Source organism: Phyllostomus discolor, chromosome 7 (assembly GCF_004126475.2).
Source record: "Phyllostomus discolor isolate MPI-MPIP mPhyDis1 chromosome 7, mPhyDis1.pri.v3, whole genome shotgun sequence".
In the NCBI taxonomy this organism is placed as follows: Eukaryota; Metazoa; Chordata; class Mammalia; order Chiroptera; family Phyllostomidae; genus Phyllostomus; species Phyllostomus discolor.
In genome coordinates, this window is record NC_040909.2 from 50,822,675 (window position 1) to 50,849,064 (window position 26,390).

General features: G+C 37.0%; 1 protein-coding gene across 1 annotated transcript in view; it reads right to left on the minus strand.

Moving 5' to 3' along the window:
* The window catches only part of DNAH12 (dynein axonemal heavy chain 12), a 275,242-nt gene that overhangs the window by 109,728 nt on the left and 139,124 nt on the right, over positions 1 to 26,390 (minus strand). Inside the window, 2 exon segments of the mRNA XM_028518986.2 lie at positions 293 to 435; positions 4,590 to 4,742. Of these exon segments, the coding sequence (XP_028374787.1) occupies positions 293 to 435; positions 4,590 to 4,742 (296 nt within the window).

Below are 26,390 nucleotides of genomic sequence, written 5' to 3' on the forward strand. Positions count from 1 at the left end.
TATCTCTTAAAAACTTCATCCTCCAGTTAAGAAATCAACTGTTGCTTCTTCTTTGGCTTAAAAAGAAAGCTGACAAATCTCAACAATCCAGCATTAGTGTAAGTATGTTCTCTCAAACATTTGTCCTCAAAACCTCACTTTTACAACTTTTTTATAATGCCAAAAATTAGAGTTTTGATGTTTTATTTAAATTCATAGAAAATTTACACAGCTTCTCATTTACTATTTTAAACACTAATCAAATAAGGCAAAAAAAAGTAATAAATATAGACCCATGTTTCTTGTGTTAAACTAACCTGAACCTGGTTGGCACTGGTCCGTGCAGAGAAATTAACATAAAAAGGAAAGTACTTATCCTTTTCCAAGTGATTCATTAACTTATCCTTCACATACACTGATTTTCCTGTACCCGTCGGACCCACAAAAAGCAGTGGCCTTTAGGAGAACAATAAACATATCATTCAAAGGGGAGAAAGTCAGAATATATTTCTACTAAGGGAAGTTGGAGTTAGTTGAAAACATAAATAATAATCAAATCATCTTCATCTAAAAACTCACATTGTAATCTATCATTATTATATCACGAAAGACTAGTAAAGTAACAATTGGCACATATTTATACCTACTGTTACTGGGACTTCAATAACAACTTTTATTTAAAGAGATGTAACATTGCAATATTCAAACACACTCCTAAAACAAGTAGTGACATGCTTAAATTTTCAGAAAAGAAAGCCAAAGTTTGTCTACTTAGAAAAGTAATGTGATTGTATTTTTTTAGTTAGAAGTACAGGCAACAGGGTGATATGTGGAATAAATGAATGACATGGTGACAATACGACAGGTTTAGGTTATTTTAAAGTTCTTCCAATAACATCAAATTTGTGTGAGAAACTAAATGACAGTGAATTCTAAAGCTAACAGTTATGTGTACCTGTGAAACATTTTAGAATCTAATCAGAGTCACTAACTGAAAATACTTGTTTAAAAGCAAACTCTAAAGAATTCTCCATTCAGTGAGACCTCTAAAGGGCTTCTCATTCTTAAGTGATCATAACTATTTTGAAAGTGAAAACAATCACTTCCGGCAAGATGGAGGAATAGGTGGATGCACCGTACCTCCTCGCACAACCAAGATTAGAAAACCAATAATTTACAACAATAATTTACTATCAGAATAACACCCAGATCTGGCAGAGGATTTATCTGAATGGAAGTCGGGCAGCCAAGATGTTGAAGTAGACGCGTTCATCCGGACTGGTAGGAAAAGACGAGCCTGGCAGGCGCGGGGCTGGCTCGGGTTGGCGGCGCGCGGAGGTCGGGGGAAGGTTTGGCGCGAAATCGGCGCAAAAGCCATCCGGCGCGCAACAAGGCAGCGGTGATCCCTGAGTACGCAAGCTGCGGCTGGCAGACCCAGAGGGGTAGCGATTGTGGACCAGGGCAGAGCTCGCGGCCCAGAAGCCCAGACAAGGGTCTGAGCCCAGAGGAACGGAACTACCGCCATTGTTTTCTCCCGCCCCGCCCCGCCCCCACATATAACGTCACAATCTAGTGACTGGGGTGCCCAGCCCCGGTGAGCACCTAAGGCTCCGCCCCCCACCGTAACAAGAGCAACCAGACCGGGAAAAAAAAAAAAGGAGAGAAAAGGGGGGAAAAAAAAACAAAAACCAAAAACCATGTTTTCAACAGAGCAAATCAGTCCCCCAGGACTCATCCTTTTGAGCGACCAAGAATTAGCCAGTCTATCAGATGCGCAGTTCAAAACACTGGTGATCAGAAAGCTCACGGAACTGGTGGATTTTGGACGAAATTTAGATGAAAGAATGCAGATTACCATAAAACAGATGCAGGAAGACACGCGGAGGAGAGCCAATAGTGAAAGGAAGGAATATGAGTCTCAAAACAATACAGTGGACCAGAAGGAAGATAGAATCAACCAAGCAGGAAAGCATGATGAAATAAGAATTCAAAAAATTGAGGAAAAGATTAAGAGCATCCAAGACACCTTTAAACGTTCCAATATCCGAATTATAGGGGTACCAGAATTGGAAGGGGAAAAGCAACAGATTGAGCACGTATTTGAACAAATAATAAAGGAGAACTTCCCCAAGCTGGCAAAGGGAACAGTCTTCCAAGAAATCCAAGAAGCTCAGAGAGCCCCAAAGAAGTTGGACCCAAGAAGAAACACACCAAGGCACATCATAATTAAATTAGCCAAGGTAAAAACGAAGGAGAGATTCCTAGAAGCAGCAAGAGGTAAGGGGACAGTCACCTACAAAGGAGTTCCCATCAGACTGTCAGCTGATTTCTCCAAAGAGACCTTACAGGCAAGAAGGGGCTGGAAAGAAATATTCCAAGTCATGAAAGACAAGGACCTACATCCCAGATTGCTCTATCCAGCAAAGCTCTCATTTAGAATGGAAGGGCAGATAAAGTGCTTCTCACATAAGGTCAAGTTAAAGGAGTTCATCATCACCAAGCCCTTATTTTATGAAATGCTAAAGGGACTTATCTAAGAAAAGAAGATAAAGAAAAGACATGTATAGTAAAAGGACAGCAAACTCACAAATATTAACAACCACACCTAAAGCAAAACCAAAAGAAACTAAGTAAACAATTAGAACAGGAACAGAACCACAGAAATGGAGGGCACATGGAGGGTTAGCAGCAGGGGGGTGGGAGGAGGAGAGAGGGGGAAAAGGTATAGAGAATAAGTAGCATAGAATGTAGGTTGAAAATAGATAGGGGGAGGGCAAGAATAGTACGGGAAATGTAGAAACTAAAGAACTCATAAGTATGACACATGGACATGAACTAAAGGGGGAAATGTGGGTGGGAGGGGGGTACAGGATGGAGGGGAGAGAAGGGGGGAAATGGGACAAATGTAATAGCATAATCAATAAAATATATTAAAAAAAAAAAGAAAGTGAAAACAATCTTATGAGTTTATGTTTACAGAACTCTTAAGAAATCCTGTTTGAGAAGTAGTGAATTAAAAATTAGCTGTTGTCACTTTGTGTGATAATTTGGCACAAATATATAAAGACAAACACAAAAGGCTGCCACTAAAACTAAGCAATAGTGTTCAGTCAAAAGGGGTCACCTAAATAACCCAAATAATGCTAATATTAATTTTTAAAATTATCATTGAAGTATAAGCATAAAATTAAAGTTCTTTTAGAACTTCAGTAACTCCTGAGATTCATCAGTGTGTCCCAATCTGAGTAACACTTGCCTTATGAAAAACTATTTGTGAAAACAATTTTAGTGAATAAAATATTGTTATTAATTTGTGGTCAATGGACCAAATGAAGAAATTCTTAGACAATATTCAGAGAATCTGTAAATTATGATTACAAAAAGGTTATATCTTTACTTTCACTATCCCTAACTAAAGTGGAGCAATTGTATTAATAGTAGTTGATTCTTTGTCACCAATAAAAATCACAGACATTACACTAAATATTATAATTGTTAGTGATAAATCAAAATATTAGTTATACCATGACTTTTACAAAATTATGAATTACTGCTAGATCACATTATTTAAAGTATTAATAAAGAAGCAAATGTATTGCTACTATAGCCCCAATTTTTTCAACATCTTAATAAATGTATTTCAATATATGGTGTCCTTTGTAATCCTACGTTTATATTACTCATTTAAAAACATTATTCTGACAAATGGTTCACAGCATAAAAGAACTCCCATTCTGTGGAACTGGCGAGTGCCTTCCTTGCTTAAAAATGTTTTGAATATTAATCATTGAATGCAAATATGCAACTATAAAATAGGGATAAAATAATGTTCCCTCATAAGCTATTTTTTTCTGTTTTTTGCTTATTAAAAGAGATAAAATTGCCACAAAATTCACTCAGAAACAAGTTGTTATAAACAACAAACCATTACTTTCATGCATATTATGTGTTTCCCTAGTTCAAAAATATTAATGATAAATTATGCCTCATGATTTAAAAGAGAAGTGACTATAAAATATTATTAATGAAGTTGGTATGGATATGCCTACAGTATATGCTATGCTTTTGATCAGTCTAATATACTATTTTATTTTATTTTAACTGTTGTTCAAGTACAGTTTTCTGCCTTTTACCTCCATCCCAGCCCACCCCCTAATGTACTCTTTTTTGATGTGCTCTTCTGATTTAAGTCTGAGTTTTGCATGTTCACCTTAAGTTTATGAAGAACTAGAATAGGATATACTTGAAAAATACTAAATATAATGGAAGAATGTGGATAATGGTTAGTCTGACCTCAGAAGTACAGTGAATCTTTGAGTAGAATGCATACCTATTTAATAATAATACTGATTTTTAATCTGTTACAAATAAAAGAAATATAAGGTGGCTTATGAGGCAACAAAGTATGATGACAAAGACTTTGTAGTGGGCAATAAGAAACTTGGATTCTAGGTTTGCCATTAACCAGCTGCCACTATGGACATGACAATTAAGCCTCCAGGGTCTCAGTTATCAGAAAACAAATGACCTAAAAGTTTACTTTAAATATCTTATGATCCCATTAGAATGATACTGTTATGTTTAAAGTATATATTATAAGAATTTCTTACTTTGCATAAGTAATACTCAAATTCATTAGAAATGTATATCTAATTGTGTCCATTGTAGGGACTATGATATCTTGAATCTTGACAGATTTATCTCCTAAATTAGTACTTTTAATTAATTCATTCCAATGGAGCCAGCGACCTCGGTTTTTTCAACTACAAGAGAACATAAGTTTCAAAATATTATAACCATGCACTGGTTATCTGGAAGGCTCTTTTAACACAGTTATCATATTTGCTTTTAAAAATGTTATAGTCTTTCTGCTTTTTAGCATGAAGAAATAATTTCATTCAAAATAGTGTATAAAACATTTTAAAGTCATGAAGCAGCTTAATAAACACCCATGAATACACTATCCAATTTAAGAAATATATTTTTCTTTAGATTAATTTTCCTTTTCAATGATAATGTGAACAATGTAATTAAATTTAGCTATCACAAATTCAACATATCTAGAATTTCAGATATGTTTGCCTCTATATCCTCTTAACACTCCAGCCTTTCCAAAACACCTTTAAAATGTCCTTTAGCATACACCAAGTATTTATTTGAAAGGCACAGTGATGTAGTCAAGTTACGATTTACAGAAGTTTGACTTCACATTTTCACATATTAAAGGGACAATAATCTAACTAGAAACAAAATATCATGTGAACTCACTATGTTTGTTTCTCTAAAATTATTCTTCTCTTTCACAATTTGATCCAGGTGGATATTCAGCAAGGACATATCGAAATGGTTAATCTGACTGTTACAGTATTGAAATTCTTCTGAACCAGTGGCTAAATAGTAGCTGTCCTGTCACAATGAGCACCTCACTAATACATGCTACCCCCACTCCTCCTCCACCATTATCTTCCTCTTCAGGTTGCTACACCCTTCCCCAAAGATCCCAAGACCTACTACAATCAAGAAACAAAGGGGTTAAGGTATTCACTTCTGGCCAATACCTTAGGTAGATATACTTTGCCTCCCCACACAACCAAAAGAAGGAAAACAACCAATTTAAAATGAGAACAAAACAACCAGAACTGCCAGAAAATTAAACTGTGTGGAAGTCCAACAACCAAGGAGTTGAAGAAGAAACATTCATCCAGACCTGTGTGATGAGATGAAGAAATATGGCCCAAATGAAGGAACAGATCAAAACTCAAGAAAAAGAACTAAGTGATGAAGAGATAGCCAACCTATCAGGTGCACAGTTCAACACACTTGTATTTAGAAAGTTCACAGAATTGGTTGAGTATAGTCACAAAATAGAGGAAAAAGTGAAGGCTATGCAAAATGAAAAAAAAAGAAAAACATAGGGAACCAACAGTGAAGGGAAGGAAACTGAAACTCAAATAAACAATTTGGAACAGAAGGAAAAATAAACATTAAACCAAAAAAGAATGAAGAAATAAGAATTCAAAAAAATGAGGAGAGGCTTAGGAACCTCTGGGACAACTTTAAATGTCCAACATCTGAGTCATAGGGGTGCCAGAAGGAGAAGAGGAAGACCAAGAAATTGAAAACTTACTTGAAAAAAATAATGGAGAACTTCCCCAATGCAATTAAAGAAATAGACTTCCAGGAAGTCCAGGAAGCTCAGAGAGTCCCAAAGAAGTTGGACCCAAGGAGGAACACACCAAGACACATCATAATTACATTAGCCAAGGTTGAAGGGAAAGAGAGAACCTTAAAAGCAACAAGAGAAATGCAGACAGTTACCTACAAAGGAGTGCCCATAAGACTCTCAGCTGATTTCTCAAAAGAAACCTTATAGACAAGAAGGTGCTGGAAAGAAGTATTTGAAGTCATGAAACAACCTACAACCAAGATTACTCTATCCAGCAAAGCTCTCATTTAGAATGGAAGGGCAGATAAAGTGATTCCCAGATAAGGTCAAGTTAAAGGAGTTCATCATCACCAAACCCTTATTATATGAAATGTTAAAGGGACTTATCTAAGGAAAAGATGATCAAAACTATAACAGTAAAGTGACAACAAACTGACAACTATCAACAACTGGACCTTAGGAAAAAAAAAAAACTAAGGAATCAAATACAACAGAAACAGAACCACAGAAATGGAGATCACATGGAGGGTTATCAGTGGGGAGGGGGAGGGGAGAGGATGGGGGAAAAGGTACAGGGAATAAGAAGCATAATTTGTAGGTACCAAATAGGTAGGGAGAGGTTACGAATAATATAGGAAATGTAGAAGCCAAAAACTTACATGTACAACCCATGGACATGAACTAAAGGGGGAGGATATGCTGGTGGGAGATGGGGTGCAGGGCAGAGGGGGAGAAAGGGGAGAAAAAATGGGACAACCGTAATAGCATAATCAATAGAATGTACTTTAAAAAAAGAAACAAGAGGGTTAAAACCTGGCAAAGTATGGGGTCTCTTAGACCCTACTTCAGTACTATGGCTGGCAGCTTTAACTATTTTTAGCAAATTGTGTTTTAAGGGTAGTAATTTTGCAAGGTTGGCTAAATGTTTTATATTCTTAATATTTTAGGTTTCAGCTTTTATTTGTTCAAAGTTATATACGCACATTTAATAAAGAATTTTACAAAGATAAGAAAAACTGCAGTTGTGCTTACCTCCTCTTACTGCTGCATCAAAATTAAAACTATAGAACAACCACCCTTGAGAACCACCTGAAGACTAACTGATCAGTACTCCTATAACTAAGGATACAAATAAGAAGCCACAGGGAGATGTGATATAAGCTGCTCCCACATCCACATGTGGTGATTAAGAATCAGGAGGGATATCTTGACTGCAGACGTTCCCCCTTGAGAAAAAAAGGGACCCATTCCACACCAGACTCCCTACCTGGACCACCAATGCCAGGAATGGGAGTCCTCACAACATCTGGCAATGAAAATCAGTAGGGATTCTCTCAAGATGAGATAGAGGGCTGCTGGAGACACAGGTATCCACTTACAGGGCTTGAACACAGACTCACTCACAAGCATTTGAAAGCAGCTCAAAAGTTTGAGGGACACACAGGGAAGAACTGAATTGTCTGGTTTCAGAGCCAGGGATGGAAGGGCAGCTCTGTCCTGGATAGAAGTGTTGGCAGACAAAATTGTTTCCTTGTTGAGCCCTCCCCACACCCAGCCTGCAGGCAAAGGAGGGCTCCACATCTGAGTCTCCATCAAATTGACTGACGCTATTTGCTCCATCCTGGGGATTCCCTGGAAACTTGCCCCACTCAAATCATTCACAGGCCCAGAACTCTTTCAACAGCTCTTCTTCACAAGTGGCCAGTGTCAACTGGTGCTGTGGACTTTCCTAAAATCTCTCAAAGGTTCACAAACCACATACAAGCATTGACAAGTCTTGACTGGCCCCTTACCACTTGCTAAGTGGCCCCAAGGCTAGCACTATGGCAGCTGGCCTCAGTTTTCAACTAACCCTCTCAACCCAGCACAGGTGACACCATTTGCAGATCACTTCATAGCTCCTCCCAAGTAGCCTGGGGCTAGACACAGGCAACAGCACACCTGGGCCTGAAGCAGAGCCTCTCCCAAGACAGCTCAAAACCAACACACTCAATGGCTGTCTTCAGACAACACCAGAACACTAACCAATTAGCTCCACAAACAACATATCCAAAGAGTAGGCTTGGCAGGGACCAGAGCCCTGCTAAAGTGAATCCTGTTCCTTGGGTCAGCCCCTGAACAGCTCATCACTTTCATTTCTTGTAGGCAGTCAGTCTGAGGGTCAAGCCCACCCCCTGATGTTTTAACAGCAATCAAGCCTCAACTATTGCAGAAGGGCACACACAACCCACACAAGGCATATCCCTGGAGCACCCAGCTCAGGTGACTAAAGACTGCATCACTGGGCCCCACTGAACTCCCAACATAAAACCACTCCACCAAGATCAGGAGAATTAGCAGATCTACCCAACACAGTCAAACTTCGCTTCTCAAATGTCTCCCATCTCAAATAATTTGGTTCTTGACCAAGTTACTCATGGAAAAAATGTTTTGGTTGTCAAACAAAACTTCAGTTCTTGGCCTGACAAACCTTTCATGTTGATACTGTTACAAAAGGACCTGGGGGGTATAGGGTCCCTCTGTCACAGCAGATTCTTTGTCTGCCACCAGGAAATTATGCCCCTCAATGCCAGAGTATGGTGAAAAAAGAAAGGAACTATTTATCAAAAAGTTATACAGATTTAGAGGAATGGCAGAATGTCACTGTTAAAATCATCAAAATTCCTAAAAATGCCCACAAACACACACAGTCCTTCCTTCCCCCTTTTGCCCAGTTAGGCCAGTCAGGGGTATCATATTTCAGGAAAAAAAATAGAAGTCCATGACTCAGTTAGCATCCAGTTCCTCTCAGTGGTCTGTGCTTGGCTGGCAGGCCTCCTGTGGTTCCCAGCACCATCAGCTGTACTGCCAGGATCTCTCGTTCTTAATCCAAACCCACATGGCACCTTCTCATGGCCCACCATGGAGAGTCCTTTCACTCCTTTCCTTCCCACAATGTTTCTCCTGCATTCTTATAAACTGCTAAGAGAGGGCTCTGCATGGTTGCTACATCTTGCTTTCATGCTTCCTAAGCCATGTGGTAAAGGGAGCCCCAAAACTTGGTGGTTAGCCTCCACATGGCTGTGGCACCTGGGTTTAAATCCCTGCAGGATTCTTCCTCTGCAAACCCAGTTCCAACTCCTCCCACAAATGGCTACACCTGCCAGCACTCCCATATATTTCCAGCATTTCTTGGTTGCCATAGTTAGTCCATGTAGGTGTGGCCCCGTGGCATGGAGCAAACCATCTCCAAGCTCTCACACAAGTGTTGTAAAGGGGAGCTGCCTCCCACTTACAGCATGAGTTAAAGTCATTCCCATCTCCCTGGTTCAAAGCATAGCTACAGCTACTGAACAGTTATCTATGAATCTAGCCAGAAATTATAGACATACAAAATAAACATTTTTGCATATCAGGTATGAAGCTGGCCAACTGTTGATTAGCAAAATAACTTTTAATGGGCTTGCTCCATATGTCCCATCCCCCAGTCCAGACTTGTGGGGGTGGGGATATTCTATATTTTTATATTTCCTGGACACCCGAGTTCTGGATCCTGTTACAAATCTTTCATTTGGGGGAATCTGGCTGCACCCTGTTACAATACCTGTATAAATGATCTTGTCTCTTAGTTGATAAACAAAGGAAAGAATGCAGAAGATGTATGATTCAGTTTTTGAAAAAATTTCTTCTTAGACACCCTTCCAGCCTAAATTATGTTCAAGAACCAAGGTTTCACTGTACTTAGAAACAAACACAAGAAGTCCACTAGAATGAGGAGGCAAATGCATGTCACATATGAAAGAACAGGACAAGACTTGAGGAAAAGTCTAAACAAAATGGAGACAAGCAATCTACCAAATACAGAGTTCAAAACACTTTATAAGAATGCTCAATGAAAAAAATAAGTGCTCAATGAATTTAAGGGTACAATAGATGATCTCAGTGAGAACTCCAACAAAGAGATGGGAGGCATAAAAATGGAGATAAAAAAACAACAGGAAAAGAAGCAGTTAGAATGAAGCAGTTAAAATACATTTACTGAAATGAAGAATACATCAGAGGACATGAAGACAAAAAACCCAATTAAAAAATGGGCAAAAGACTTGAGCAGATGCTTCTCCAAGGACATACAGAGGGCCCAAAGACACATGAAAAGATGCTCAGCATCACTAGTCATCAGAGAGATATAAATTAAAAACACAATGAGATACCACCTCACACCATTGAGAATGGCCAACATAAACAAATCAACAAAACAAGTGTTGCAGAGGATGTGGAGAGAAGAGAGCCCTAGTGCACTGTTGGTGGGAATACAGACTTGTGCAGCCACTGTGGAAAACAGTATGGAATTTCCTCAGAAAACTACACATGGAACTGCCTTTTGACCCAGCAATTCCACTGCTAGGATTATACCCTAACAGCCCTGAAACACTAATCCAAAAGAACCTATGCATCCCAAGATTCATAGCAGCACAATTTACAATAGCCAAGTGCTGGAAGCAACCTAAGTGCCCATCAGAAAATGAGTGGATCAAAAACTATGGTATAGCCCTGGCTGGTGTAGCTCAGAGGATTGAGCGCGGGCTGCAAACCAAAGCATCGCAAGTTCGATTCCCAGTCAGGGCACATGCCTGGGTTGCAGGCCATGGCCCCCAGCAACCGCACATTGATGTTTCTCTCTCTCTTTCTCCCTCTCTTCCCTCTCTAAAAATAAATAAATAAAATCTTAAAAAAAACTATGGTATATTTACACAATGGAATTCTATGCAGCAGAGAGAAAGAAGGAGCTCCTACCCTTTGCACAGCATGGATGGAACTGGAGAACATTATGCTAAGTGAAATAAGCCAGGTGGTAAGGGGCAAATACCATATGACCTCACCTTTAACTGGAACATAATCAACAAAAGAAAAAGCAAGCAAAATATGACCAGAGTCATTGAAATTAAGAACAATCTAACAATAGCCAGAGGGGAAGGGGAAGCGGACGTTGGGGAGAAGGGTTTTCAGGAACTACTATAAAGGACATGTGGACAAAACCAAGGGGGAGGTTGGAGAGAAAATACAGATGACTGTAACTAAACAACAATAAAATAATTTAAATTAAAAAAACTACATTAGAGGAAATCAACAGTAGGTTTGAAGAAGCGGAGTACTGAATCAGTCATTTGGAAGACTAGGTAGCAAAACAAAATAGCCAACTGCAACAGCAAAAAGGAAAAATAATTTTAAAAATGAGCATAGTTTAAAGGACCTCTGGGACACCAAATGTACCTAGATTCCTGTTATAGGGTTATCAGAAGGATAAGAGAAAGAGTAAGGGATTGAAAGCTATTTGAAGAAACAATGGCAGCAAACTTCCCTAACCTGGTGAAGGAAAAAAACACACAAGTTCAGGAAGCACAGAGAGTCCCAAACATGATGAACCCAAAGAAGCCCAAGATACTTCATAATTAAAACGCCAAATGTTAAAAAAAAAGAGAATCTTAAAGCAGTAAGAGAAAATCAGTTACCTACATGAAGCTTGACAGATGATTTCTCAACAAAAAAAGCTTGCAGGGCCAGATGGAACTGGCACAAAATATTCATAGTGATGAAAAGCAAGGACTTACAACCAAGATTACTCTACCCAGTAAGGCTACATTTAGAATTAAAGGAGAGATTTAAAAAAAAAAAACAGCTAAGGGAGTTCATCACCACAAAACCAATATTACAAGAAATGTTAAAGGGAATCCTTTAAGAAGAAGATAAAAAAAATAAAAATATGGATAATAAAATAGCAATAACTGCATAACTATCAATAATCACTTTATTTTTTAATGGTTTTCTTTATTTAGTTTTAGAGAAAAGGAAAGGGAGGGAGAAAGAGAGGGAAAGAAACATTGATGTGCATAAGAAACATCAATTGGTTGACTCTCACATACCTTCAGCCAGGTATGTGGTGTACAACTCAGGCATGTGCTCTGACTGGGAATTGAACCAGTGACCTTGTGGTTTGTGGGATGATGCCCAACCCACTGAGCCATGCCAGTCAGGGCTCAATAATCACTTTAAATGTAAATGGAATGAATGTTCCTATCAAAAGACAAAGGGTAGCCGAATGGAAAAGAAAACAAGACCCATACATAGACTGCCTACAAGAGACTCACTTCAGATCAAAACACGCACACAGACTCAAAATAAAGGAATAGAAAAGATATTTCATGCAAATGGAAATGAAAAAAAAGCTAGGACTAGCAAAATTTATATCTGACAAAATAAACTTTCGAGCAAAGGCTATAATAGACAAAGATGGAAATTTTATAAGGATAAAGGGAACAATCCATAAAGAATATACCACCCTTGTAAACACTTGTGCAGCCAACATAGGAATACCTAAATATGTGAAGCAAATATTGATGGACACAAAGGGAGATATGAACATTAATACAATCATAGTAGGAGAATTTAACACCCCACTGACATCAATGGATAGATTTTCCTGATAGAAAATTAACAAGGAAATAGCAGCCTTAAGTGACACATTGGACCAAATGGATTTAATTTACATTTTTGGAGCATTTCACCCCAAAATAGAAGGATATACATTCTTTTCAAGCACACATGGTACATTTCCCAGAATAGACCACATGTTAAACTACAGAGCAAGTCTCAATAAGCTTAAGAAAACAGAAATCAGATCAAGCATCTTCTTCAACCACAATGGTATGAAACTATTGATAGAAATCAATTACAAAAAATTTAAAACAAACAAACACATAAGGGCTAAATAACATGCTATTAAATAACAAATGGCTTAACAATGAGATCAAAGAAGAAATCAAAGATACCTTGAAATAATTCAAATGAAAACATAATGACCTAAAATCTAAGGGACACAGCAAAAGCAGTCCCAAGAAAGAAATTCATAGTAATACAAGGCTACCTTTGAGACACAAGACAAATCTCAAATAAACCTAAGGGACTTAAAAAAAAGAACAACAAACAAAGCCCAAAATGAGGAGAAGGAAATAAATAAAGACCAGAGCAGAAATAAACGAAGTAAAAATAAAAGGATCTATAAACCAAGAGCTGGTTCTTGGAATATGCAACAAAATATGCAACAAAATTGATAAACCTTTAACCAGACTCATCAAGAATAAGGGATTGAAAGGGAAGCCAAATAAAAAGAATCAGACATGAGAGAGAAGTGACAACCACAGAAATACAAAGGATTATAAGAAAATACTTTAAATAATTATATGTTAACAAATTGGAAACATGGAAAAATAAATAAATTCCTAGAAATATATAATCATTCAAGACTGAATAAAAAATAGAAAATCTAAACAGACCAATAACAAAATAGAGTAAATAATTTTTAAAAGCCTGCCAACAAACATAAGTCCTGAACCAAGTGGCATCACAGTTGCACTTTACCAAACATTCAAATAAAAATTAACACCTATCATTCTCAAACTATTCCAAAAAGTTGAAAGGAGGATGGCTCACAGCTCATTTTCCAAGGTCAGCATGATTTTAATTCCAAAACCAGTCAAAGACATTACAAAAAAAGAAAAAGAAAATCATATGCCAATTACCAAATGAATATAGATGCAAAATCCTCAACAAATTATTAGTAACTACACTCAGAAATACATTAAAAAGATCACATGCCATGATCAAGTAGGATTTTCCCCTGACTTGCAAGGTTGGTTCAATATCCAGAAATCAATAAATGTGATACACAAATAAACAAAGGACAAAAATTATATGATCAAATCAATAGATGCAGAAAAAGCATTTGACCAAATTCAACATCCATTTATGACCATAACTCTCAGCAAAGTGGGAATAGAGACAACATACCTCAATATAATAATGGCCATATACTTGTATGACAAACCCACAACTAACATCATACTCAATGGGGAAAACCTTAAAGCATTTTCCTTAAGATTGGGAACAAGACAAGGATGTCCATTTTCACCATGTTTATTCAACATAGTATTATAAGTCCTAGCCACAGAAATCAGACAAAATTTTTTTTAAAAGTCATCCAAATTAGAAAGAAAGAACTAAAACTGTCATTTTTTTGTAGATGGCACGTAACTTTGTATAGAGAACTCTAAAAAGTCCACCAAAAACTATATAACTGATAAATTCATCAAGTACCAGGATACAAAGTTAATATTAAAAAATCTGTTGCATTTCTATACACTACTATTGTAAAGAGAAATAAAAATACAATCACATTTACAATTACATCAAAAGGAATAGAATATTTAGCAATAAACTTAACCAAGGATGTAAATGACCTATACTCTGAAAATTATAAGACATTGAAGAAATAAATTAAAGATACAAATAATGGAAGTATATACCATGCTCAAGGATAGGAAGAATTAACATACTTAAAATGTTGATACTACTCTAAGCAATCTATAGATTCAGTGCAATCTCTATCAAAATATCAGTGGCATTTTTCACAGAACTAAAACATATAGTTATAAAATTTATATGAAACCATGAAAGACTCAGGATAGCTAAAACAATCTCAAGAAAGAGGAACAAGTTAAAGGTGTTACACTACCTGATATCAAACAGTACTACAAGGCTATAGTAATCAAAACAACATGATATTGGCATAAAAACAGACACATAGATCAATGGGACAAAAAATAGAGACTCAGAAATAAACCCACACCTATATTGTCAATTGATCTATGACAAAGGAAGCAAGAATATACAATGGGGTAAAGATGATCTCTTCAATAAATAGTTTCTGGAAAACTGGACAGATACGTGCAAAAAGAGAAACTAAATCACTTTCTTACACCATATACAAGAATAAATTCAAAATGGATTAGACTTAAATGTAACCCCTGAAACCATAAAACACCTAGATGAAAACATAGGCAAAAAACTCTCTGACATAGCTCTTAGTAATTTTTTGGTTTTTGTTTTTTGGATGTATTTCCTCAGGCAAGGGAAACAAAAGAAAAAATAAACAAATGGGACTATATCAAACTGAAAAGTTATTTTACAGCAATGAAAACCATAAAAAAACCCCCTCAAATAGACAACTTACTGGATGAGAGAAGATGTACATCCAATAAGGGGTTACTATCCAAAGTATGTAAAGAACTCATACAACCTAACATACACACACACACATGACCCTCTGATTAAAAAATGTGCAGAGGGCCTGAAATGGAAAACAGTATGGTGGTTCCTCAAAAATTAAAAACAGAGCTACCATATGATCCAGCAATTCCATTTCTGGGTATTAATCTGAAGAAATCCAATATATTAATTCCAAAAGACATATGCAACCCTATGTTCATTGTTGCATTATTACAATAGCCAAGATATGGAAGCAATTTAAATATCATCAATAGATGAATGGGTAAAGATAGTGTAGTACATATATACAATGGAATATTGCTCAGCCATTAAAAAGAATGCAATCTGGGAACTCCCAGCCAAGATGGAGGTGTAGGTAGGCACACTGTGCCTCCTCGCACAACCAAAAGAAAAACAACAATTTTAAAACAAAAAACAACCAGAACTGACAGAAAATCAAATTGTATGGAAGCCCAACAACCAAAGAGTTAAAGAAGACATATTCAACCAGACTGGCACATCAAGACAAAAAAGATGGCCCAAAGAAAGAACAGATCAAAACTCCAGAAAAAATACAACTAAGCAACAAAGATGTAGCCAACCTATCAGATGCACAGTTCAAAACACTGGTAATCAGAATGCTCACAGAATTGGTTGAATTTGGTCACAAATTAGATGAAAATTAAGGTTATGCTAAGTGAAATAAAGCAAAAAGTACAGGGAACAAATAGTGATGGGAAGGAAACTGGGACTCAAATCAATGATGTGGACCAGAAGGAAGAAAAACATCCAAACAGAAAAGAATGAAGAAACAAGAATTCAGAAAAAATGAGGAGAGGCTTAGGAACCTCCAGGACATCTTTGAATGTTCCAACATCCGAATTATAGGGGTACCAGAAGGAGGAAAGGAAGAGTCAAAAATTGAAAACTCATTAGAACAAATAATAAAGGAGAACTTCCCCAGTCTGGCAAAGGAAATAGACTTCTAGGAAGTCCAGGAAGCCCAGGGAGTCCCAAAGAACTTGGACCCAAGGAGGAAAACACCAAGGCACATCATATTTACATTACCCAAGATTAAAATGAGGGAGAGAATCCTAGAAGCAGCAAGAGATAAGGGGACAGTAAGCTACAAAGGAGTTCCCATCATACTGTCAGCTGATTTCTCAAAAGAGAACTTGCAGGCAAGAAGAGGCTGGAAAGAAGTATTCCAAATCATGAGAGGCAAGGACCTACATCCAAGATTGTTCTATCCAGCAAAGCTTTCATTTAGAATGGAAGGGGAGATAAAGTGCTTCTCAGATAAGGTCAAGTTAAAGGAGTTCATCATCACAAAGCCCTTATTATATGAAATGTTAAAGGGACTTATCTGAGAAAAAGAAGATAAAAAATATGTTTAGTAAAAAGACAGCAAACTCACAAGTACTAAACAACCACACCTAAAACAAAAACAAAAACAAACTAAGCAAACAACTAGAACAGGAACAGAACCACAGAAATGGAGATCACATGGAGGGAAAGCAACAGGGGAGTGGGAGGAGAAGAGAGGGAGAAAAGGTACAGAGAATAAATAACATAAATGGCATTTATGCCAAGGTAGAAAATAGACAGGGGGAGGGTAAGAATAGTATGGGAAATGTAGAGGCCAAAGAACTTATATGTATGACACATGGACATGAACTAGAAGGGGGGAATGTGGGTGGGAGGCTGTGTGCAGGGTGGTGGGGAGTGAAGGGGGGCAAATGGGACAACTGTAATAGCATAATCAATAACACAAAACAAATCAATAAAACAAATAGGAAGATTAAAAGTGCAATCTTCCCATTTGCAACAACACAGATGGATCTAGAAAATATTCTGCTAAATGAAGTCAGTCAGAGAGAGAAAGACAATTACCATATGATTTCACTATGTAAAATTGAAAAACCTAAATAAACAAACAAAACACAAACAAACTCATAGATATAGAAAACAAATCAATCCTTGCCAGGTGGGAGGGGGTTGGGATGAGAGAAAATGTTGAAGGGATTAAGAAATACAAATTGGGAGAGAGAAGATGGTGGCCAAGTAGGTGGAAGCTGAGTCCACTTGCTCTTGCCCCTCACTCAGATTCTCAGCTTATCTTCTAACAAGTAACCTAAACAATAAACTGAATTGCTGATATGACATTTGGAAGCCAAAGAGTACAGAAGATACTTCACAATGGGTGATAAGGACATTTTATAAGTGGAAAAGGAAATACCCCATGCATGGCACCTACAGCCATGGAGAGGCTAGTTAGAAATTGCAGGTTTCTTACTCCCTTGCCTCCCAGGGCAGGGAAGCCTCAGGAAACTGGGCCGGGATGCAGGCTATACATACACAGCAGGCAGCATGTACATAGCTACAGAGCCAAATGCCAACTAGGAGTATGCCATATAAAGAGAGGAACTTTGTCTCCCAAAAGGATCAGGGGCTATACCTGGGTCAGGAAGAGGCAGACTGCAGCTAGTTGTGACTGTGAAAGACATTTAGCTTTTTGGAGAGGTGGTGTGTGTGATGAACTGGATAGTACTTGGTACTGCAGTAGGTGTGCCACAGAGAGACTTTTTAAAAGGGGAGCTGAAGCATGAGGAGCAGGGACCCTGTGCCATGCTGCTCAGCCAGCAAAGAAACAAGATTGAAGGCACAATTTGCTCCCACAGTATACAGCTGGACAGTGAGATCAGAAAGTTGCACAGCAAAGGGACTTCTGGGCCCCAGCCCAGTGTGGTTAGCAAGCCAGGGGTTATACAAAATGGGGAATTCAGGACTGTGTCTACAGCAAGGGCAGTGGGCTGGGATTTAGACAGGCAAGAGTTGAGCACCTGAGATTTACAGCCCAGAAGAAAACCCTTACCTGGCAGAGTTCAAACTTCCAGGAAGGGAAGGATGTACCCAGCCCCCACATCCTGCAGGATTACAAGTACCACATCTAGTGGGGAAGCTCTGTAGAACAGGCAGGACAGGCTCAAGAACCCCCTGCAGGGTGCATATTGGCAGGCAAAAGACAGGAAGAGGAATGCCAAAAGGGCCAATTTTCTACTTCTCTTGAGAAGGCAAAATACACTGGTTCCTAAGGCCTTATTCCACTGAGGCCAGCAAGGCAGGGAGATCAGAAATCAGATCAGCAATGGGTAATCAAGGCCCCACCTGGCATCAGCTCACACACAGCTACCATTGGCAAGTGGGAAAGAGCTGGCCCTCTTATACAGATTGGCCCCTCTCTTGAAATGGACAGTAAATTCATCAGAAACTATGCATTACTGGAAATAAGCTGGAACAGACCAAGACAGGTGGTATATGGGGCAAGGAAATCTTCCCAGAAGGCTGAACAACACCTCCCACGGGAGACCCACAGGTCTGACCCTCCCAATTACAATAGAAGCCCCCTCTAGAGGCAGGTGAAGTTGGTACATGGGGTACTGCAAGAATGGATGACCTACACCTGTACCTAGAACTGAAAAAAAGCCAGAGCTGGATCCAGAAGAAGACAGAAGGCAAACACCAAACTCTGCTAAGATGAATTCCACCTGGTTCTTCAGAACTTGTGTTATTTTTTTCTCTCACATAGCCTTTTAACATTTCTTCTTTTTCTTTAGTTGTCCAACTAATTCACTGATTTTTTGTCCTTTATTATTTTTTATTTAGATTTTTGTATTTTTATTTCAAATCTCACATTGTAACCTTCCCTTGTCTTACTCAATTTTGCCTTCTTCCTGCCCTTTCTTATTTTTGTTTTAAATTTTATTTTCCCCCTTTCTATGCCTTGTTACTATTCCTTATTCTTACTATTTCTCCTCCATCTATTGTCTGAAAATCACTTTTCTTTCTTTTAGTCTGCTCACATTCTTTTTCCCTTTCTTTTTTTTTTTTTAGATTTTATTTATTTATTTTTAGAAAGGGAAGGGAGGGAGATAGAGAGAGAGAGAAACATCAATGTGCAGTTGCTGGGGGTCATGGCCTGCAACAACCCAGGCCTGTACCCTGACTGGGAATCAAACCTGTGACACTTTGGTTCGCAGCCTGCGCTCAATCCACTGAGCTATGCCAGCCAGGTCCCTTTCTTGTAATAGTCTTATTGTCTTTCTACCTTTATTAATTGTTGTTTGTTTGGCATGGATACTGTGGTTATTGCTATTTTTCTTCAATGTTATTCCTATTTCTTCACTATTTTTTCTATTTCAAATCTCATAGATTACTCTCCCCTTGTCTTACTCCATTTTGCTTTTATCCTGCTCATGCTTATTTGAACTTGGAATTTTATTTTTTACCTTTCTTAGCCAGGATTCTATTCCTCACTCATTATTTCTCTTCCCTCTCTCTTCCCAAAGTCATTATTCTTTACAGTAGACATACCATATTATCTTTTCTCTTTCTTACAATACTTATTCTCTTTTTTCTTTCATTAATCTTTGCTCACCTTTGGTTCTTATTGACCCTGTTGTGGTATTTTTTTTCAAGTTTGTTCCTGTTTATTTGCTGTGTTTTTAAAATTTTATTTCAAAACCTTATGTTATACTCTTCCCTTTTCTTAGTTCATTTTGCCATCTCCTTTCCTTTTTTACTTATGTTTTAAATTTTATTTTTCCCTTTATTCTCCTTTTTTCTGTTCCCTAGACTTATTATTTTTCCTCCCTCAGCCCCCTCACAATCATTCTCCTTCCTTTAGTCGTTTCATATTCTTTTTTTTCTATCTTATAATATTCTAAATCTCTTTCCACCTCTATTAATTTTTGCCTGTTTGCTGTCAATAGTGCTGATGTGGTAGGGGGATGTTTTTGCTGGTGTGAATTTGATTTTTTGGGTAATTTTGCTTTGTTCTGCCAGCACCTGTACAGCAGCATACAAGACATGGTGGGGGTTGTGACTCTCAGTCAGCCAGCCAGAGGGGAGAACCCACTAATGAATGAGCCATCAATATTAAAAGCCCAAGTACAACAAGAGAGCTCACATAAACTGAATAAAGGGCATCCCCAGAGCATCCATCCTAGAAGATCAAAAAGACTGCACCACTGAGTCCCACAGAACTCCTACCACAGAAGGCCACCCCATGAAGACAGGGAATCAAAACAAAGCAATCTGATACACAGAAACAAACAAAAAAAGTCACCTAAAATGGAGAGACAAAGAAACAACCCCAATCAAAATGAAAAAAGGAATCCCCACAAAAGGACCTAAATGAAACTGAGGCAAGCAATCTATTAGACATAGAGTTCAAAACAATGAATATAAGGATGCTCAGAACTCAGTAAGAACAACAAGGAACTTAGTGGGAACTAATCAGCATGAAAAAGGCCATAGAAACTAAGAGTAAAAAACAGGAGGAAATGAAGAATACAATATGTGAAATGAAAAATACACTAGAGAGAATTAAAATCAAGATAGATGAAGCAGAAGACTGAATCAGTGAGCTGAAAGACAAGGTAGAAAAAAATTCAGAGCAACAAAATGAAAAAGACTATAAAAAGAGGATACTTTAAGGGATCTTCAGGACAACATGAAATGTAATAACATTCATATCATAAGAATACTAGAAGGAGAAAAAGAGCAAGGGATAGAAAGTCTGTTTGAAAAAATAATGACAAAAAACTTCCTTATTTTGGTGAGGGAAAAAGTTACACAAGTTCAGGAAGCACAGAGGGTCCCAATTAAGATGAACCAGAAAAGGCCCACTCCAAGACACATTATAATTAAAATGGCAAAATCTTAAAGACAGACTGAATTGTAAAGGCACAAGGGAGAAGCAGGAAGTAACATACCAGGGAGCCCCAGTAAGGCTAGCAGCTGACTTCTCAATGAAAACAATACAAGCCAGAAAGGAATGGAAAGAAATATTCCAAGTAATGAAAACCAAAGGCCTGCACCAAGACTACTCTATCCAGCAAGGCTTTCAATTAAAATAGAAAGTGAAATAAGGAGTTTCCCAGACAAAAGAAGGCTCAAAGAATACACCTCCACCAAACTAGCACTGCAAGATAAGTTAAAGGGACTGCTTTAAAAAGAGGAAGAATGAGAGAGGAACACAGGTACTAAGGAAGTAAAATGGCAATGAATAAGTACCTATCAATAATAACCTTAAATGTAAATTGATTAAATACTCCAATCAAAAGACATAGGGTAGCTGAATGGATAAGAAATCACAACCCACACATATGCTGCCTACAAGAGACCCACCTCAGAACAAAAGACCTACAGAGACTGAAAGTGAAGGGTTGAAAAAAATATTTCAAGCAAATGGACAGGGAAAAAAAGCTGGGTAGCAATACTCATATCAGACAAAATAGACTTCAAAACAAAGGCCATAATGAGGCACAAAGAAGGTCACTACATAATATTTAAGGGAGTTGTTCATCAGTAGGATATAACTGCACCCAACAAAGGAGCTCCTAAACATTAAGGAAAATTTTGGAGGACTTTGGGAAGGAGCTTGACAGTAATACAGTCATCATAGGAGATTTTAAACACCCCATTGTCAACAATAGATAGATCTTCCAAAGGATCGACAAGGAAATTCTGGCAATGAAAAAAATTCTTGAGATCAAATGAACTGAATTAGTATTTACAGAACATTTCATACCAAAGAAGCAGGATATACATTATTTTCAAATACACATGGATAGGTTTCAATGATAGATCACATGATAGGACACAAAACAAGCCTTAACGAATTCAAGAAAACTGAAATCATATCAAGCATATTCTCAGATCCCAACGACTTGAAACTAGAAACCAACCTCAAGAAAAAAAAACTCAAACATCAAATACATGTAGACTGAATAACATGTTTTTAAATAATGAATGGGTTAACAATGAGATCAAGGAAGAAATCAAACAGTATCTGGAAACAAATGAAAATGAACACACAACAACCCAAACCTATAGGATACAGAAAAGGCAGTCCAGAGAGGGAAGTTCATAGCAATATAGGCCTACCTAAAGAAAAAAGAGAATAATCTCAAACAAACAACTTAACCCTACATCTAAAATGGCCAGATGAACAACAACAAAGTCCACAGAGAGTAGTAGGAAGGAAATAATCAAGATCAGAACAGAATTAAATGACATAGAGACCAAAAAACAATCCAAAGAATCAACAAACACAGGAGCTGGTTCTTGAGAAGATAAACAAAATTCACAAACCTTTAGCCAGAATCATCAAGAAAAAAAAAGAGAGAGGACCCAAATAAATAAAATCAGAAACAAAACAGGAGGACTAACAACTGATACCACAGAAATACAAAGGATTGCAAGAAATTACTATGAACAACTATATGCCTACAGATTGGACAACCTAGGTGAAATGGACAAATTTCAGGAAACATAAAATCTCCCAAAACCAAATGAAGAAGAACCGGAATGCTTGAACAGTCCAATAACAACTAGCAAAATTGGAGCAGTAATCAAAAATCTCTGGCACACAAAAGCCATAGACCAGATGGCTTCACAGGCAAATTTTACCAAACATCAAAGAAAAGCTATCCTTCTCAAACTATTTTTAAAAATTCAAGAAGAGGGAAGACTCCCAATTTCTCATTATGAGGCCAGTATTATCCTAATTCCAAAACTAGGTAAAGACACAACAAAGAAAGAAAATTACAGGCCAATATCTCTGATGAATATAGATGCTAAAATCCTCAACAAAATATTGGCAATCTGGATCCAGCAATACATTAAACAGATCATACACCACAATCAAGTGGGATATATTCCAGGGATGCAAGCAAAGTATAACATTTGCAAATCAGTAAGCATAATATATCACATAAAGAAAATGAAAAACAAAAACACATGATCATATCAATTAGATGCTGAAAAAGCATTTGATAAAATCCAGCACATACTTATGATAATAACACTCTGTAAAGTGGGAATAGAGGGAGCAAATCTCAACATAATAAAGGCCATATATGAGAAATCTACTGGCAACATTATACTCAATGGGCAAAAAATAAAAGCATTTCCCATAAGATCAGGAACAAGACAAGGGTGCCCACTTTCACAATTCTTATTCAATATAGTACTAGTAGTTCTAGCCACAGTGGCTAAACAAGAAAAAGAAGTAAAAGGCATCCAAATTGGAAAGGCGGAAGTAAAACTGTTATTATTCACAGATGACATGATAGTGTACATAGAAAACCCTATAGAATCCATTAAACAACTACTAGACCTAATAAGCGAATTCAGCAAAGTAGTGGGATACAAAGTCAACATTCAGAAGTCAAAGGCATTTTTGTACACCAACAATGAACTATCAGAAAGAAAAACTAAGAAAAATCCTATTTACTATAGCAATAAGAAAAAAAAAGTACCTAGGAATACATTTAACCAAGGATGTAAAGACCTGTACATGGAAAACTATAGAACACTGAAGAAAGAAACTGAGGAAGATACAACTAAATAGAAGCATATTCTGTGTTCATGGATTGGAAGAATTAACATCATAAAATGTCCATACTACCCAAAGCAATGTATAGATTCAATACTGCCTAGTAATTCTATATTTTACTAATCAGCTCTCTCTTTCAGTTCAAAATAATTATTTCATTCACTCATCTCCCTGTATCATCACTTACTTAATCCAGCATAGGTGGTAATTTTGCCTCTAGTTCCCTGAGCAATAAGAGTCCACAAATACCTGCCAACCTCTAATTTGCTTGTATCTCTGCACATGTACACTGCCTTCCTCCTTTCAAAAGAGATGGCAAACTAAGCCCATTTCTAACCACATTTTTTTCTCATTTCACAATAATGAACTCTCAGTACCATTTAGAAATCCAACTATATAATCTGAAAATTTAAACAAAATTAAATAAAATGAACCTATATCTGATATTTCACTTTTTTAAGAAAAATGTCAGCTTAGCCACTGTTTTCCTTTTGGGATCTATTCCAGTAGTTTATTCTCCAAAGTATTTGTGTGCCTATCAATACAATTAATTACAGAAATAAGTAATAGATGTAGCATTTTCACATTCTTATTGGATTCCCATAATGAATTCTGCATTTCTCAGCACATGGTGCTTTTTAATTATTAATCATGTACATCATCCAAATCACATCTATAACATACAACATATAATATAGAGCAAAATATACCCTGGTGACAATACAAACGAGAGAGGAAAGCTTGAGTTCTTTGTATATGTCACCCAAGATAAAAAAAAATGAAAATGATATTTAAAAAAATGAAAGGACCTTGAGCAAATGTTTCTGTACTCACCTTACATAGTTCAGTATGAGAAAATAATTTCTTCCAATTTCCGATCCCATTTTTATGGAAAAAATAATGACTCAAGTTCTTCTAGAATAAGGGTTTATGCATGGGTAAGGCAATACTAACATCAGCTTTATAGTTGAATATTCAAATATAACGCTTTAAAAATCATTCACCCTATTCTGATGAAATTATTAGAGAGGTAAATGAAACATCTTGGTTGCTTAGGTTTGAAACCTTGGCATCAAGTTTTCCCTTTTTCCTTTCCATTTCTCATCTCAATAGACTGAAGCCCTAGCAAGACAAGACATACTTTCTCCAGGATCTTTCAAGAAGTTTATACAATCAGTTACCAACTTTCTTTTCCTTTAAACACAAGTTTTAATCTTGTTATTAATCTTTTAACTGTATGTGTCTTGACATCATCTCTCACATAGAGATTATTACAGTAGCTTCCTAGCAATCCTCTTCATTTCCCAATTCATGTTGTAGTTCACTGCTAATATACACTTCCATAAGCATGCCTTTTGGTACTCCCTGTTCAGAAACTACTGAACAGGGTTCAGTAGGTATGCTAAATCTACCTACTTCAAATCTTGTATAGTTTTAATTACTTTGCTTTATTTTAAAGCCATGGCAGGAACTGGTCACATCCTTACTTTCTATGAGCACCCTCCCTCCTGTTTAATAATGTCAGTATCCTCATAACCATATGAAAATCTATTGTTTCTGAGCCTTCACTTCTCTGTCTCCTTTCTCACCTAAGCAGCATTCTTCACCTCCCTTGCCCTTAAATTTCAGCTTCTCTATCCTTCAAGTCTCAACTAAGACCCACTCTCTCCATGTTAGTCTCCCAGACTGCATTTCTCTTGCCACTCCCATTCTCTCCTGACACCTATGGCATGTACCACATAGATTAGCACATCTACACAAAAATTACTGAAAAGCTTTATTCATCCGTTTTGTTCCTTCCAAGTATTACCTCCTAGGAGTCAGGGACTGCATTTTATACAGATTCCACTGCACCTGCACAGTAGTAAATACATACTAGGAATTTATTACATACCCAAGATGTTTATGAACCCTCTATTTGCTGATTTATATTTCTAAAGAGTATGCATTTAAATTAGTATGAAATATTTAACTATTGTTTAATATGATTTCAGTATATTGCATAGTTGTGTATGTAGTATAAAATAGACTTTAGCCTTCATTTAAAGGATCTCTTACAATAACCTAATAAAAACCTATCATGATAAAAAAAATACAAATTGGTAGTTGCAAAATAGTCATGGGGATGTAAAGTACAGCTTATGGAACACAGTCAATAATATAATGATTATGTATGGTGTCAGGTGGGTATAAGACTTATTGGAGGGATCATTTCATATGTTATAGAACACCATGCTGTACACCTGAATCCAATATAACATTGAATGTCAACTGTAATTGAAAAACAACCCATCAGTCTCCCACTACCATTTTCTCCTCTCCAGCAGCAATTACCTTTAGCTCTTTATGGAAGGTTTGATATTTGCCTGAGATTCTTAAAGAATATGCTTGTGTTATCACCTCTTGGTTTTTAGCTTTAGAAATTATTGCATTGACTTCTTACTGTGACTAATGAAGATGAAACTCTCTTTAAGGTAATATTCTTAAAATTCTGTGTTAGCATGATTTTAGAGAAAGATTTCTGCACTGGAAGTTAAGAGCACTTGGATCAAGTCCTGACTCTTCTAGTCATTTGCCTTTATAGATTTGTTTCTTAATCTATGAATCTTGAGACTTAGATAAAATTGTACCTAGGTTCCACCCAGATCTTATGAGTTTGTTAAGTAAAATTTGCATGAATAAAATGATTATTCAAATGTTGCTGTTTCAAATAATCTTTTTGTAAATCCTTTTTTAAAATGCAGAAATAGATTTAACTTA